Source organism: Mandrillus leucophaeus, unplaced genomic scaffold (assembly GCF_000951045.1).
Source record: "Mandrillus leucophaeus isolate KB7577 unplaced genomic scaffold, Mleu.le_1.0 Scaffold202, whole genome shotgun sequence".
NCBI lineage: Eukaryota > Metazoa > Chordata > Mammalia > Primates > Cercopithecidae > Mandrillus > Mandrillus leucophaeus.
The window spans coordinates 3,275,870-3,293,467 of NW_012102055.1; the positions used below are offsets into that span (position 1 = coordinate 3,275,870).

The 17,598-nt window shown below is 41.1% G+C and overlaps 2 protein-coding genes across 3 annotated transcripts in view; one reads left to right on the forward strand and one right to left on the reverse strand.

Annotated features, from left to right (window-relative positions):
• DZANK1 (double zinc ribbon and ankyrin repeat domains 1) overlaps positions 1-2,628 on the reverse strand; it is a 97,223-nt gene extending 94,595 nt beyond the window's left edge. Inside the window, exons 1-2 of the mRNA XM_011979508.1 lie at positions 2,489-2,628; positions 535-740 (exon numbers count right to left, since the gene is read on the reverse strand). Coding sequence (XP_011834898.1) covers positions 535-643 — 109 coding nt within the window. The 5' untranslated portion in view covers positions 644-740; positions 2,489-2,628. The remainder of the gene's footprint in view (positions 1-534; positions 741-2,488) is intronic.
• A 386-nt stretch (positions 2,629-3,014) lies between these two features.
• The window catches only part of POLR3F (polymerase (RNA) III (DNA directed) polypeptide F, 39 kDa), an 18,122-nt gene continuing 3,538 nt past the window's right edge, over positions 3,015-17,598 (forward strand). The window contains exons 1-9 of one of the 2 annotated variants that reach the window (XM_011979510.1): positions 3,017-3,193; positions 4,602-4,719; positions 8,533-8,600; positions 8,939-8,959; positions 9,084-9,151; positions 10,799-10,911; positions 15,751-15,894; positions 16,111-16,218; positions 17,333-17,524. In XM_011979510.1, the coding sequence (XP_011834900.1) occupies positions 3,132-3,193; positions 4,602-4,719; positions 8,533-8,600; positions 8,939-8,959; positions 9,084-9,151; positions 10,799-10,911; positions 15,751-15,894; positions 16,111-16,218; positions 17,333-17,524 (894 nt within the window). In that variant the 5' untranslated portion in view covers positions 3,017-3,131. Of the gene's footprint in view, positions 3,194-4,601; positions 4,720-8,532; positions 8,601-8,938; positions 8,960-9,083; positions 9,152-10,798; positions 10,912-15,750; positions 15,895-16,110; positions 16,219-17,332; positions 17,525-17,598 lie in introns of both variants that reach the window. The other variant, XM_011979511.1, reaches the window with a different exon arrangement.

The following is a 17,598-nucleotide window of genomic DNA, read 5'->3' on the forward strand; positions in this document are numbered from 1 at the left end:
CCAGGCTGGAGTGCACTGGTGCGATCTCGGCTCACTGCAACCTCCACCGCCCAGGTTCAAGTGATTCTCCTGCCTCAGCCTCCTGAGTTGCTGGGATTACAGGAGCCTACCACCATATCTGGCTAATTTTTGTATTTTTAGTGAGACAGAGTTTTGCCATGTTGGCCAGGCTGGTCTTGAACTCCTGACCTCAGGTGATCCACCTGCCTCGGCCTGCCAAAGTGCTGAGATTACAGGCATGAACCACTGTCCCTGGCCAGTACCAGGACATCTTACTTTGGCTAAGGTAAGTCAAGACATTGCTGAAACTATACAAATGAAAGGTTGGTCAAAGCTAACCATTTTAATCTAAATGTATACCACTCTATAAACCATCAATGTAGAGCACTGTTTCAAATTTTAGAAGTTTTACAAATTTCCCAAAGAGCTGAGCAAAGAGTGAGAAAGCATGCAATGAGATAAACCAGCAACCAGATAAACACAAGAAATATGACAATGTTATTTTAAACAATTTCAAACATATGTGACTCTTACCTGATTTCATTTCTAAAAGTGTATTGTTATCAATTTCATGGTTAGCTTTTCCAGGCTGAGGCACTCGTAGTGGTATGATCTGAGGGACACACACTGAACCAGCAGTCATTTTCTCTCCTTATACATAGAAAAAAAATAAATTCCACTGTGCACTTATAGCTGTACAGAAAAGTTGAAGAGAAGCACTTAATTTAAATGCAGCAAAACTAGTTCAAACAAAAGAGAATACTGTTAACATGGCACTACAAATATTATTCCCTTTTTAATTGAAATAATATTTACATTACGGCTGTATTTGCTGTTGAAGTCTTGTGTGAGGTTTCGATTATCTACATACCTCACTTCCAAGAAAGGAGCATGAATCACAAGACAGGGGAAAGAAGTTACTTTAAAAGGGTAAATTAAATGAGTAAGGAAAACAGAGACTATCACTAATGCTTTTACTTGAGTTCCCTCTAAATCATTCTCGCCTTTTCCTACCTTTGGTGTGTGTCACCTCTCTTGGCTTCAGGGCAAGTCGTCATACAAGGGGAACCAAAGTAACTCTGTGTGTAGCACAAAACGTTAGAGCTAACTTTTTTGAGAAATCTCCAAGTTCACAGCCTTGCCACTTTCACCAGAGCAGTTCTAGTATTTGAAAGCTGCAAAGACACTTTAGAAGGACTGCAGAGTATTAGTTGTTAGTGAAAAGGACGTTTGCAAGAATATAAACAGTGACCAATAAACACAAGCCTCCCATTCCATCTACTGTATTTATAAATCCTGGTATTAATAATTAACTACCAGTATGAAAGCCTTACCAGTCTTTTTGGAGGTGAGGGTGGGGAGGAAGGCCGTCATAATTTTTAATGCACAGAAGGTTTCAGGGAGAAAAAACGCTCTCCTTAACACAGCAACCATGTACACCTCTGTATTGTCTTTTCAAATTTCATTAAGAATCCACAGATTTTGCTCAATTATAATCTACATATTCATTCCATTTTTATAGTCTACTTCTTGCATTCTCACTGTATTATTTCGTTTTCCATGTACTTATTTATCCATTTGGGGCTGGCCTTTTAGGCTATTTCTAGTTTCTTTTTAGTTTTGCCTGTTGCTATTCTTTTTTTTTTTTTTTTTTTTTGAGACAGAGTCTCTCTCTGTCGTCCAGGCTGGAGTGCAGGGGCGCGATCTCGACTCACTGCAAGCTCCGCCTCCCGGGTTCATGCCATTCTCCTGCCTCAGCCTCCCGAGTAGCTGGGACTACAGGCGCCCGCCACCACGCCCGGCTAATTTTTTTTTGTTGTTTGTTTGTTTGTTTTGTATTTTTAGTATAGACGGGGTTTTACCGTGCTAGCCAGGATGGTCTCGATTTCCTGACCTCGTGATCCGCCCGCCTCGGCTTCCCAAAGTGCTGGGATTACAGGCGTGAGCCACTGTGCCTGGCCGCCTGCTGCAGTTCTAATAATGCTGATCTGAACATCTCTGCAGTTTGAGCTTTGTCACAGACTGTATTTTCAAAAGTGGGGTAACTAATTTAAGGGGTGAACTTAATGCCTCGTTGGATAGTTCCAGATCGAGGGCCAAGAATATAAACTGCAGATACTGACAGCACAGCAATAGCTCCTACAGGAGTGTAGCTGGACTTGAGACTTGCCTATAGTCGCATTTCCATTCAAGTGAAAGGCAGATAAAATAAAAATAGTTGAAAAATTATTTCTAAATAAAAAATATGTAGGAGAGGAGGTAATTCGCGAGCATCAACTAGCAGCTGCCCTTACGAAGCTGGGGTGGCCAGTGGGCCCCACGCAAAGGGAATCAAGAAAAAGGCGGATCCGCCAGGCCCAAATGGCAACGTGCAGCAGTCCACAGGATCCCCAGACCCCTCAACTCTCCCAAAGTGGACCGTCCTCTCGTAACCCGGATCCGGAACCCCGTTTGGTTGTCCCCGCCCGTCAGGGGCTGCCAAGGACACCTGCATCCTTTCGGCTGGAGTAAGGCAAGCTCTTCCCCTCCCCTAGCCGCCCTCCTCTTCCTCTAACCGGGGGACCCGTGATCGGGACCCCTAATCCATCTCTGCAGTTCCCAACCCAGTCGCCGGCCTCTCACCGCCTCTTGCCTCCTCCTTCGCCGCCGCCCGGGTTACCACAGACGCTGCGAGCCGTGCCCCGCCCACTGGGAGCTGGGCAGATGATTGGCGGCAAGGCAGCTTCTTAGCAACTAGCCCCGCCCCTGCCGCCCCGCAGGGAGCCTGGTACCTGCCTTGAGCTCCTTTCCGAGGGCTTTCCCATAGGCATCTAAGAATATTCCTTTACAGAGTTGCAAAGTGCTAAAAGTTGGCTTCCCAACTCAGAATGAAGGAACCAAGCTTGTGCGTCCGATGGGCATTGACATTCTGAAAAACAAGGATAAGAAGCTGTAGCGGTGCCTGTAAGTGGACCGGAGCAGGCGCGACTTGGCCACCTCCCGCCGAAAGGCAAGGAAGGACCGCTGCGACACGAGGAAAAAAGCCCCTCGTTTTCCGCTAAGCGCTATCCTCCACTGGTTCCCAGGGTTCTCCCGCTTGCTACCCGGCCGCTCTGTGCATCTTTCCCCCAGGCATCAGGAACTGCTCCCTCATGGCGGAGGTGAAGGTGAAGGTGCAGCCGCCCGACGCGGATCCGGTCGAAATAGAAAACAGGTAAACCAAACAGGTAAACCAGTGAGGCTCCGGCTTGGGACTCCATCAGGCGGCCAGCATTTGGGCAGCCGGACCCCTTCACCCGGATCCCTCGGGAGTGGCCGGAGCGAGTGGGGTGAGCACGCGGGAAAACGATTGCGAGGTTCTGGATCCACTTCTTCCCTCCCATCCTGGGAGAGCAGAACTCAAGAAGTTCAAAATGGGCTTGACAGCTTGCAACTTTGTGTAGCTGACTGGCTTTGCCCTGATACTTTTGGGGAAGTTGTGATGATGCGCTGCCTTCCTACTTTGACGTGATCAGTGCTTTGAGAGGAGACCCTCGGCTTTCCTTCCCTTTAGAACACTTGTGAATGCTTGTTCTGATCCAGGATCGCTCTTGTCACGAAGGGAACGTCTATGTCAAAACGTTTAGGCGGAGGTAGGGCGCAGTTGGTGATTACGAAGCAACATTAAGTCAGGTAGTTTCAGTGCAGTATTGAACTCAAGACTTTTAGGATACCCAAAGCCTCCGCCAGTTTCATTTTTATTTGTTTATTTGTTTGTTTGTTTTTGAGACGGAGTCTCGCTCTGTCGCCAGGCTGGAGTGCAGTGGCAGGATCTCGGCTCACTGTAAGCTCCGCCTCCCTGCAACGTCTGCCTCCTGGGTTCAAGCGATTCCCCTGCCTCAGCCTCCCGAGTAGCTGGGACTACAGGCGCGCACCACCACGCCCAGCTAATTTTTTGTAGTTTAGTAGAGACGGTGTTTCACCATGTTGTCCAGGGTGATCTCCATCTCCTGACCTCGTGATCCGCCCGCCTCGGCCTTCCAAAGTGCTGGGATTACAGGCGTGAGCCACCACCGCCTTTTATATTTTTTAGCGAGGCACTGCCACTCTTAGATTATCACGTGCTTTTAAAAGACCTAACTTTCTCAAACTGTTAGGAATAATACATTTGTTGATGTTGACTAGGTGAAGATTTTGACCTATTTTGGTTGGTAGATATAATTCCCAAAACAGGCCCCATTTTGGTGAATTGTCATAAATTTTGGCTTCCCACCAGAAACGTCTGCATTTGCCTCCTGCTTGCAGATTTATGGCTTAACTTTGTCATACTTATTACACCTGAGAAAATTGAAGTCTCAGCTTTAATATTATTTCTATGATTTCATTAGACTTTTGCTCTAATTTAAAGTTATTAGTGAGGAAAAGAAATATTCTTCTTAAATAACGATAATACTGTAATCATGTATTTAGAAATCATCTTTTTCAGTGTCTAAAATGCTTTGATCCAAAACCATCGCAGAAACCCAGATTGTCTTCCAAATGTGAAAAAGGCACAATTTCAAACTATTCTACTTGTGTTTTTACCCCTACTGTCTCTTGAAACAGGTAACCATGAAGGATAACATTAATACCCTTGTTTCTAGGATTATAGAATTATGTCACCAGTTCCCTCATGGAATCACAGACCAAGTAATTCAGAATGAAATGCCTCATATAGAGGCCCAGCAGCGGGCAGTAGCCATCAATAGGTTGTTGTCTATGGTAAGGTGAATCTAACTATTTTGCATAATTACTGATATGCTGATTATCATCGGTTTTTATTATGTAGTTGTGATGGTTAATTTCATGTCAACTTGACTAAGATACAGGATTCCTAGATATCTAGTTAAACATTTTATTGGAGTGTCTGTGAGGGTGTTTCTGGAAGAGGTTAGCATTTTGAATTGGTGAACCCAGTAAAGTAGATGTGGGTCCAATGTGGTTGAGCATCATCCAATCCATTCAGGGCCTAAATAGAACAAAGTGGCAGAAGAAGATTGAATTCACTCTTTGAATTCAATCTTGATCTGGGCTATGGATCTTGTGCCCTCAGCACTCCTGGTTCTCAGACCTTCAGACTTGGACTGGCATCTACACCCTGAGCTCTCTGCTCTCAGCCCTTTGATCTCCAACACTAACTTTCCTGGGTCTCCAGCTAGCAGAGGGCAGATTATGGGACTCCTCAGCCTCCATAATCACAGAGCAAATACCTTCTGAGGAATCTTTCAAGAGAGAGATGTATCCTATTGGTTGTGTTTCTCTGGAGAACCCTAACACAGCAGTCATAAAACGAGAAAGTATGTTAGGTTTGACTGATAAGACTCTAAACCAGGAAATACCTCAAACTGCCTGAATTGAAAAAAGAAATAATTATGCATTATAAGACAAATGAAATAAATGTATTATGTTATAACTGTTGTATTATTAATTGCCACTGCCGTACATAGGTCTAGTCTGTTCTCACCTTCTGTTCACTTCCTACTACTGGTGTTGGACCATTTCCTATAAAATATACCACCCCCTTCCAACCCCCGATTTTTCTATGAGTTGTCACAGAGCCCAGTCATCAGGATTTCATTCTCCACATTGTCACTGAGCATTTCAGGAAGCAAGAATGAGTCCAGTTGAATGAAGAATGCTGGGCCTTGGGGAGGAAGTGCAGCCTTAGGCCCCGGTGACATCGCAATGAAATATATCATTGAAGCTATTCTCTAACTGTCCAGAAACAAACAAACAAGCAAGACTGTCTAAAAATCCCCTAGTGGTGCCGGATGCTCTAAATCTCTCCTTACTTTCCCTCATCATGAAAACATACTTTTCCTGAGAGCATTTCAGTTTGGCTTTAGTAGCAGTTAGGTTAAAGAGTTCTACGCCAAGGCATCATCTGAATGACTGATTTGTTTTTTAAGTCCACTAGCCTTATTGGATCTCCAAGGGCTCTGGATGTGGAGATTTGGGGTCAGATGAATCTTTTCTTAAACCTTTCCCATCAATTTTCTAGCTCAGGAGTTCGCAAACTTTTTCTATAAAGTGCCAGAGAGTATATGTTGTAGGCTTTGTGAGCCATATGATTTCTTTCACAACTACTCTGTCATTTTAGCAAGAAGCAGCCATGGATGATGATACATAAACAAATGGCTACAGCCATGTTCCAGCAAAACTTTAGTTATAAAAACAAGCTGTGGAGCAGATTGCTGACCCCTGTTCTAGCCCAAGGACAAAGGAATGTTGCTGATTTCTAGTTATTTCACTGTGGCGAAGGTCTTCAGCTCTAGGAAGCATAGAGGAAGGGATTCTGGGAGGTTGTAGCAGTGGAAAAATTCCTTTTTTCCTCTGATCGCCCTTTCAGCTCTTTCCTTCTGACTGAAAATCATCTTCAGCACCTCTGTTTTACCACCTCTGCCACCACCCACCCACTGCGAGTCCTATTGGCTATAGGTTGTATGTAGGCAGTAGTAGAGCTATCAAAGGATATTAAGAAATGAAGTGATAATTAATAAATCATGTAGTGTTTCTGATTTTAGCTCTTAAAAACAGTTCTTAAATTTGCTCTTCACACCCCCTCCATTTCTGTCCCTGGTACCGAACTATGTTCAGGCTCAGGGCTTTTACCTCGACAGCTGCAGTAGCATCTTAACTGGCTTCCATGACTCCATCGGTCTCAGAGAAGCCAGCCTCATTTGGGATAACAGTCGTGAGCCACTGCCCCTTGCCCCCGATCCATCTTAAATGCAGGTCTGACCAAGGCACTCTACCACCTACAATTTGTTTATACTGGAGATTGAAGTTCAAACTCCTCGGTTTACCACACTGAGTCCCTGCATTGCTCACCAGCCTCATCTCCACCACTGTACCTCAAAAGTTAGGTTTCAGGAGGAGCAGACTGTTTTTGGTTTCCTGCCACATCATGCTGTTTCATGCCTTGGGACTCATGTTGTTCCCCCTGCTTAGACGGTTCTTCTTACTCTTTACAGATGACTAACTCTTTATTATTTAAGACTCAGCTCTGCCATTGTCTCCAGGAAGTCATTGAACTCCCCCCTACTCCCAGGTTGGACCACAGCCTGTTCTCCGAGTACCCAACCTGAGAGTTCAGGGTGGCTTTACTTACCTCTATCTTAATGCCAACCAGATGGTACTGAAGTCAGCTGTGTGTTTCTCTTTTAGAATTCATGTTGTTCCCTCAAACACCTATCATAACACCTGGCACAGTACAAGTATTCAGTAAATATTTATAAGCTGGATAAATGACCAAATAGAGCCTCTGGATTGGGCCTTGTAGTCCTACTTTGCCACTTCATGGGGTCAGGGAACAGAGGGAGTGTGTCACCATTCATTCAGTATGTAAATCCATTTCCAAGTCATGAGTGTCTGTTTTAAAACAAGGGAATGGGCTGGGCACAGTGGCTCATGCCAGTAATCCCAGCACTTTGGGAGGCTGAGGCAGGCAGATCACTTGAGGCCAGGAGTTCGAGACCAGCCTGGCCAATATGGCATAACCCTGTCTCTACTAAAAGACAGAAATCAGCCTGGCATGGTGGCATACACCTGTAATCCTACCTACTTGGGTGGCTGAGGCATGAGAATCGCATGAACCCAGGAGGCAGGGGTTGCAGTGAGCCAAGATCGTGCCACGGCACACCAGCCTGGGTGACAGAGTGAGACTCTGTCTCTAAACAAATAAATAAATAAAACAAGGGAATGGCCTTTCTCTCAACTATGGCTTTCCAGTACTGCCAGAGCCTAGTGCTATAACTATCTGGGTTCTCTTAAGTTCGGACCCAAGGAAATTCAGGAGCATGACAGACATACTTTATTTTACTTCTGAATTGCGATGTAAAAACGATACTACTCTAGTTCTTTTATTCATTGGCTGACATCAGTAAATGTCACTATTAACTCTTTTTGGGTTTTTTTTTGTTGTTTTTTTTCAAGATGGAGTCTTGCTCTGTCACCCAGGCTGGAGTGTAGTGGTGCGGTCTCAGCTCAGCCTCCCAAGTAGCTGGGATTACAGGCACTTGCCACTGCACCAGGCTAATTTTTGTATTTTTAGTAGAGACAGGGTTTCGCCATGTTAGCCAGGCTGATCTCGAACTCCTGACCTCAAATGATCCACCTGCCTCGGCCTCCCAAAGTGCTGGGATTACAGGTGTGAGCCACCATGCCCAGCCATTAACTTTATAAATTTTATTTTTCACTGTGCAACAGAATATGCCTATTTAGTCTTTATTTAAACTTTTTATTTATATAAATTATATTTTTACTGTATTTATTTTATATATGTAATTTGGATTTATTTGATTTTGAATATAGATTTTTATTCTCAGGCTGCTTTTTAAAAATTCTTTATGCATTGGTCATATAACCAAGCCAAGATCTAGCATACAGGAAATTGTTAATATTGATATTTTGAAAAATTTTTAGATTAAAGAGCAGGTTTTGAAAAATTAAGAATGTTAAATAATGTATCAGCATTTGTCATTTGACATATCTCCAAAATAATTGACTCCTGTTTTCTACTGTCTTAAAAACTAGGGTCAGTTGGATCTCTTAAGGAGCAATACAGGCCTTTTATATAGAATAAAGGACTCTCAGAATGCTGGGTAAGTACTAGTTTTTTTAATTTTAAGAGAATTTTTATTATTGCAAAAATAATGTATGTGTTGGGAATAAAGCTAATACAAAATTACATAAACCTGTCCTGTGTATCATCCCCACCTCCTATGATATATTCCATTTCCCAGAGGTAGCTGCTCTTAATAATTTAGTATATATCCTTTCTTCTAACTATATATAAATACACATAGATGATTATATATTTATATATAATCTTTCTTTTTTTTTTTTTTAACAAAAATGGAATCATGCTATCCATTCTGTTTTGCAACTTGTTTTTTTCACTTACTATATCTTGGACATCTTTTCATGTTGGTACACACAGCTCTGTCTCATTCTTTTTAAGGTAAGCCTTTCTTTTGGTAAATATGTCACTGTGGTGACCTTGTCTGTTAATTTTAAGTAGTGATGTAGATTATTAGATTATCTTATAGTCTTTACCTTATTAATTTTACTTTATTCCCCTGCAGTAAAATGAAGGGGTCAGATAACCAAGAAAAACTAGTATATCAAATCATAGAGGATGCAGGAAATAAAGGTAAGCATGTGAAGGATGAAGCAGAAAAAAACACTGTCTTTGGAGCCAAATATAGGGACCCAGATCTCAGCTTCCCAGGGTAGAGCTCGGTGAACAGAGTATGCTGAGGAAGGGAATAGAACATACAAATATAACATGCATGTGCTTGAAGGACACCCAAGAGTAAGGCCATTGCTGCCTTGAAAGAGACAAGAACTAGAGGGCTGTGGCCAGGGATGGAAAAAGACTTCTGAATTCTGAGTCACATGAATGTATTATCTATTCAAAATAAATCAAATTTAAGTTTTTTTTTAAAAAAATCTGTACCTTCTAGCTATATGACCATGAACAAGTTACTTAAACTTTGTAAGCTTCAGTTTCTTCATCTTATCTATAAATTGTGGATGCTGACACCTCTCGTTTTTGCAAGGAGCAAAAGGAAAGCCAGTGTCGTGTAGCAGTGTCTTAATGGATGTCCCTCTGCGCTATAGTTCCTCTTCTACCCCCCTTGAAGAACTGTATCTAGATTGCAATCCTCAATTACAATAATTTAGGATCTATTTGAGTCATTGATAGTAGCTTGAAAAATTGAGATGTAATCTGAAATTATATAACTAATTCTTGTATTTATTAAAATTAACATTTTTAAAAATAGTCCTATGAGAAGGCCATTCTGCATATTTTTTTAATCTTCCTGTCTCATTATGCCACTACATTGGGAAGAAAATAAAGCAAAATGTTTACATACATTCCCTTTCCATATATAACACTTATTTCCGTCTTTGAAAAAGAAATCATTGCTTCTCACACAGGGCTTTTAGCAGGCATAAGAATCCTAGGCTTCCTTTTTCCATCTCACAAATACAATGTTGTATAAATAATGGATTACGTGCATGCAGACACTCATCTGAAGAGTGTTTTTGTCCCACTTGAGGATGGCAGTTGACCTTGACCCAAATTTAAGTTTGTATTTCACATTTACAATCTAAAATGAAAATATCAGAAAACAGAATTAAGGGTACGGATGATATAAGTTAATTCTGTTGCATCCATGATTTTTCCTTCCATTATAAAAATGTCCTTTTCATAATTTTTTTTGTTTGGTTTTTTGAGACAGAGTCTCACTCTGTTGCCCAGACTGGAGTGCAATGGCGTGACCTCGGCTCACTGCAACCTCCGCCTCCCGGGTTCAAACGATTCTCGTGCCTCAGCCTCCCAAGTAGCTAGGAGTACAAGGTGCACGTCACCAGGCCCAACTAATTATTTTTGTATTTTTAGTAGGGACAGAGTTTCACCATGTTGGCCAGGCTGGTCTCAAACTCCTGAGCTCAAGTGATCCACTTGCCTCGGCCTCCCTAATTGCTGGGATTACAGGCATGAGCCACCGTGCCCGGCCCTTTCCATAAAATTTTTAAAAGTGTGCCACACTGGATTCCAAGAAATTTCTGGTTAGAAATTATAAATCATTATAATAAATCTTATAAAGCATTAGACTTATTTATTGTTTGGCATACTTTTGCTACTTTAGCCAAGGTTCTTACCTCTAAGTCATTTCATTTTTACCGTTAGCTTTATACCGCTAGCTTTGGAATGAGATACGAGTTAGAGGAATAAAATTAAAAATCCATGAAAACATAGCTCAACTTATTTTACTTTACTTTCTCATAGGAATATGGAGCAGAGATATCCGCTATAAAAGTAATTTGCCATTAACAGAAATCAACAAAATCCTGAAGAATTTGGAAAGTAAAAAGCTTATCAAAGCTGTTAAGTCTGTGGCAGTGAGTAGTCCTTTCCTCAAATATCCACTTACATATGTTGCTTCAAGTTTGAATTCTTGAAGTTATGTCATGATTTAGAACAGCTGGTTCAAAAAGACTTAAAAATTTAGCTCATGTTGGATTGGTTTGGAGATACTGCTTAGACTTATCCCTACACAGTTAGTTCTTGGTATCTCACCCACTCAAAGATCTAAAACTACTTTACTGTCTTCAGTGAAGAATCTTTGGAACTGTGAACATTTTTCCTAGATTTTGTGGTGTGTAGGATAATTTACTTTATCCCAACATATTAACTTTCTCATTCAACAAAGAGTATTTTTCTGCGTGCCAGACACTGTTCTGAGTGCTTGGGATACATTAATGAACAAGTCGTAGAAAGATCCGTGCCTTGGTGGAGCTTCTTTTCTAGTACACGTGTGTTTTTCCTGCTCCTCATCCTGTCCCACTCCTGCTCCAGAGCTGGCTCCCTCAGGACATCTGCCCCTAATCTCACTGATTTAGACATCAGAGGAGCTGAGATTCCCCTAGAATAAAGTTTGCTTCAGTATACATTTCATAAGAATTAAAGCTATAATTCAAATTTTATAATTTCCAAACTGTTAAGTCTGTGGCAGTGAGTAGACCTTTCCTCAAATACCCACTTACATATGTTGCTTCAAGTTTTTATTTTTGAATAAAACAAGAACTATAAGAACTGTAACATCAGTTATAAGAATTTGATGCTTATTAGTGATTTTATTTATCAAATATTTATGCTGTACCACTTCTCATTTAGAATAACATTTCCCTTCCACATTGTTTAATGGATAATTTCAAATATATATAAAGGTAGAAAAAATCATATAATGAATCCCTGTGTATCCATCACCTAGCCTCATTTTGCCAGTCTTCCTTCTACATCTTTATGTTTAATAACAGCTTTGCTGAAATATAATTCATTCACACCACAGAATTCATTCATCCTTTTAAAGTGTAAAATCTTTGGATTTACAGTCACTGGTTTTTACTATAATCTTAGAGTTGTGCAACTATCACCGCTGTCCTAATTTTAGAACATTTTCGTCACCCCCAAATGTGACCACTAGTATTTATTTCTCAGCCTCTCTTTCCACAGTCCCTAACAACGAATAGTTTATTTTCTGTCTTTATTATAGATTTGCCTATTCTGGACAGTTCCTATAAATGGAATAATAGAATATGTAGTCTTTTATGTATGACTACTTTGACTTAGCGTGATGTTTTCAAGGTTTATCCATATTGTACTTCATTCCTTCTTATTACCAATTAAAATTCCATTGTACAGATGTATATCACCGTTTGTTCATTCATCCGTTGCTTAACTTCCATGTCCTTTTAAGGGTAAAAATAATCTTAGATCTAAGTGTAAAGTGCAAAACTATAAAACTTTCAGAAGAAAACACAGAAAATCTACATGACCTTGGCTTTATTAATGAATTGTTGGACTACAACTCCAATAGTAGTCTATGAAAGAAAATTTGATAAGTTGGAGTTTATCAAAATTTTTTGAAAACCTCGGCTTTGCAAGACATTGCTAAAAGACAAGTTACATACTAAAAGATATTTGCAAATCACATATTTGATAAAGCACTTGTCTCCAAAATATACAAAGAACTCCCAAAATTCAACAATAAGAAAACAACACTTTGGGAGCCCAAGGCAGGTGGATCAGCTGAGGTCAGGAGTTCAAGACCAGCCTGACGAACATGGTGAAACCCTGTCTCTACTAAAAATACAAAATTATCCAGGCGTGGTGGCACATGTCTGTAATCCCAGCTACTTGGGAGGCTGAGGCAGGAGAATTGCTTGAACCCAGGAGGCAGAGGTTGCAGTGAGGCAAGATTGCACCACTGTACTCCAGCCTAGGCAACAAAAGCAAAACTCCATCTCAAAACAAACAAACAAACAAAAAACAAAGAAAACAAATAATCCAACTAAAAATGAGCAAAAGATCTGAACCTCACGTCAGATGACAGATAAGCATATGAAAAGATGCTCTACATTATTTTTCATTAGAGAACTGCAAATTAAAATTTAGTGTAGTGAGATGCCACTACACACCTATTAGAATAGCTAAAACCTAAAAATCAGTAATACCATATGCTGACAAGATACAAACCAAGACGAGCACTCATACATTGCTAAGAATGCAAAATGGTACAGCCCCTTTGTAAAAAAGCTGGGCAGTTTTTTACAAAACTAAACACAGTCTTACCACATCGTCCAAAGGTCAAGCTCTTAAGTGTTTACCCAACTGATTTGAAAACTTATGTCCACATAACTACATGAATGTTTATAGCAGCCTTATTCACAATCAGCAACTTTATTCATAATCAAAAGCAACCAAGGTATTCTTCAATAGGTGAATGGATAAACAAACCAGAATATTATTCAGTTATAAAAAGAAATAAGCTGTCATGAAAAGATATGAGTAAATCTTAAATGCATATTGCTAAGTAAAAGCAGCCAGTCCAAAAAGGCTACATACTATATGATTACAACTACATGACATACTGGAAAAGCAAAACTATACAGACTAAAAAGATCAGGGGTGAGGGCAGGGGTGGTAGGGAAAGTTGAATAGGTGAAGCACGAGAAATATTTTTCGGGTGGTGAAATTATTTTGTATGACAGAAGCATTAACCAAATTAACCCAAGCTTTGCTGTCCAAAGTTTTTATTAGGGTTTCATTATACAGGCATGATTGATTGAATCATTGCTCATGTGAGTGAATTCAATCTCCAGCTCCTCTCCCCTCCCAAGAGATTGGACTGATTGTCACGTGGCCCAAAGCCCCAACCCTCTAATCATGTGGTTGGTCTTTCCAGCATGGACACCTCCTATCCTGAAACGATTTAGGGTACCATCAGGAGTCACTTTGTTAGCATAAACCCAGGTGTGATCTAAGGGATTCACCATGAATAACAAGGCCTATTGGGAAATTCCAAAGATGTAGAAGTTACTTCCTAGAAAAAAAGACATAGTCTAGCCAAATTTTTTTTTTTTTTTTGAGACATGGTCTGGCTCTGTCACCCAGACTGGAGTGCAGTAGCATGATCATAGGTCACTGCAGCATCAACCTTCTGGGCTTAAGCCATCCTCCCACCACAGCCTTCCAAATAGCTGGGACTATAGGCACATGCCACCATGCTCAGCTAATTTTTGTATTTTTGTAGAGACAGCGTTTTACTATGTTGTCCAGGCCTGTCTTGAACTCCTAGACTTAAATATCTACTCACCTCAGACTCCCAAAGCGCTGGGATTACAGGCATAAGCCACCATGCCTGGCCCAAATTCTTCATGTTTACACCCCAGTGAAATTTGGGTTCCTCAATGTTGGAGTGAGCAGTTACAGACAAACAAAGGAAGTTAGAATGATCCATGTAGCAATGGATTAGACTTGAAAACATCAGTATGGACTCTTGTATAATTTAATATAAATAATATAGATGGTTAATTTAGAAATATTGAGGATAGCTATATGTATATATACAAAGGTTAATATGCACACATAAGTCTTGTGCTGCCAACTGAGAAGGCCTAGAAGTGATGACATCCCGATGGCAATGAACACATCTAGTGCCCAAGTCTTGGTTTCTAATACTATCATGCAATAAAATGAACATACTGAAAATGCTCCTGACGCTGGGCACGGTGGTTCATGCCTGTAATGCCAGCACTTTGGGAGGCCAACGCAGGTGGATCACCTGAAGTCAGGAATGAGACCAGCTTGGCCAACATGGTGAAACCCCATTTCTACTAAAAATACAAAAAATTGGCTGGGCATGGTGACGAGTGCCTGTAATCCCAGCTACTCAGGAGGCTGAGACAGGAGAATCGCTTGAACCTGGCTGCAGCCTGGGCAATGACAGCAAAGCTCTGTCTCACAAAAAAAAAAAAAAAAAAAAAAGGAAATGCTCTTGACATCTTGTAGTGCTAGAAAGCAAGAAAGTGCTAAAATAGCTGGACACGGTGGCTCACGCCTGTAATCCCAGCACTTTGGGAGGCCGAGGCAGGAGGATCACGAGGTCAAGAGATCGAGACCATCCTGGCCAACATGGTAAAACCCCGTCTCTACTAAAAATACAAAAATCAGCTGGGCGTGGTGGTGCGTGCATGTAATCCCAGCTACTTGGGAGGCTGAGGCAGGAGAATCACTCGAACCCAGGAAGCAGAGGTTGCAGTGAATGGAGATTGCACTACTGCACTCCAGCCTGGGCGACAGAGCAAGACCCTGTCTCAAAAAAAGAAAGAAAGAAAGAAAGGGCTAAAATACACACACACACACACACACACACACACACACACACGCAATGATGGGAGCATATCAAAGGGATACAGGAACCAAGTGAAAAGCTTCCAATGCCCAAAGCATTCCAAAGCTTCCAATATGGGAATAACAATGAAGTATTTGAATGTAACTCAAAGTATAAGATAAATACTCATGAGTCCATAGTGATAGAAATATGGTGTTTGAGAAAGTGTCACAACTAAAAGAAGCCTGGGAGAGATGACTAAATGTAGTATGATGTCCTGGATGGAATCCTGGAGCAGAAAAGGAACATTAGGACTAATGAAATCTGAATAAAGTACGGCATTTAGTTAGTAATGATTTATCAATATTAGTTCATTAATTGTGACAAGTGTACCACACTAATCCAAGACGTTAAAAATAGGGGAGACAGCGTGGAGCATATAGGAGCTCTGTGTACTATCTTTGCAATAATTCTGTACGTCTTAAACTGTTCCAAAATATAGGTGTTTTTCTTTTCGTTTTTGGAAATTGTTATAAACACCTGAACTGTGCGTGTTCTTTCCTAGGCCTCAAAAAAGAAGGTGTACATGCTCTATAACCTGCAGCCGGATCGGTCTGTGACTGGCGGAGCCTGGTATAGTGACCAGGATTTTGAATCTGAGTTTGTAGAGGTGCTGAACCAACAGTGTTTTAAATTCCTGCAATCCAAGGTGAGGTATGATTGAGGAAACATCACCACAAACCCTCTTGTAAAAAGTTTTTCGTAGAGGATTTTAATCTATCATATTTTATAGGAATTAAAAACCTGAAATTGGTAATTTTTACTAAACTAAATATGTTCTGCTGTTGGTTTGACTCAGTATAAAGTGTATTCAGAAAACACACCAATATTCTTGCTTAGATTTCTTATGTTTCAATCCTTATAGGCAGAAACAGCACGAGAAAGCAAACAGAACCCAATGATACAAAGAAATAGTTCATTTGCCTCATCACATGAAGTGTGGAAATATATCTGTGAATTGGGAATCAGTAAGGTCAGAACTGAATTTCATCTTATTTTTTAAAACTTATTCTTCATCACATATAATGTATTCCAAACATGTATTTGACCCAGACTGTTTTTTGGGGGATGATAGCTACGAACATTCTGCAGAATCCACTTTGGGAAAATACTGTCCTGTATCTTAAGCAAAGGCAGTCACTACCATTGGGCATTGTCTGAACTGACACTAAGCTTGGGACACTGATGCTTTTTAAATTTTTTTTGGAAATAGGGTCTCATTTTGTTGCCCAGGCTGGTTTTGAACTACTGGACTCAAAGTGATCCTCCTGCGTTGACCTCCCAAAGTGCCACTGTACCCTAGCCTTTTGAAATTCTTTTTTTAAGGACACGGATGCTTTTCACAGTGAAGAAATCAAAGTGGCCATTTTGGACGTTTCACTTTAATTTCCTGGGCCTCAGATTTCTCATTTATAAAAACTAGGAACTTGGACTATTTGATGTTTAGAATGCCTTTCTGCTGAAGCATTTTATAAATCTCCAATAAATTCCTGCTAAAGAAATGCTACTTTTTTATAAGATTTCTAGATTTTACCTAGGAAGTAAAAATACCAGAAAGTGTCAAACTCAGCATGCGCTTAGAGTTCTGTCCCTGGCATTTCAGTGGTTTGTGCTAACTTGGACTATTGTTCCTCCTCTTTGTGCTTCAAATTACTCCACCCCAGCATAATGTTTCTCCCATTTCCCAGAAGAATTATGACCCTTTACTGTTTTATTTATTTATTTGAGATGGAGTTTGACTCTTGTTGCCCAGGCTGGAGTGCAGTGGTGCAATCTCAGCTCACTGCAACCTCTGCCTCCCATGTTCAAGCCATTCTCTTGCCTCAGCCTCCCGAGTAGTTGGGATTACAAATGCCCGCCACCACACCTAGCTAATTTTTGTATTTTTAGTAAAGATGGGGTTTTGCCATGTTGGCTAGGCTGGTCTCGAACTCTTGACCTCAGGTGATCCACCTGCCTCGGCCTCCCAAAGTGCTGGGATTACAGGCGTGAGCCACCGCGCCCAGCAACCGTTTACTGTTTTAACACCCTCCAAGTGGATATCTCCCTGTCCTATTTGTGTCCTTTCTGATGTATGCCTTTTTTAGGTAGAGTTATCCATGGAGGACATTGAAACCATCCTGAATACACTCATTTATGATGGAAAAGTGGAGATGACGATCATCGCTGCAAAAGAAGGCACAGTTGGCAGTGTAGACGGACACATGAAACTGTACAGGGCAGTCAGTCCAATCATCCCTCCCACGGGTTTGGTCCGGGCACCCTGTGGACTCTGCCCGGTGAGTTACAGTGGCTTCACTTTACACTTGACTGCCCCTGGGTGCAAGTGCCACATTAAGAAACAGAGCAGGCC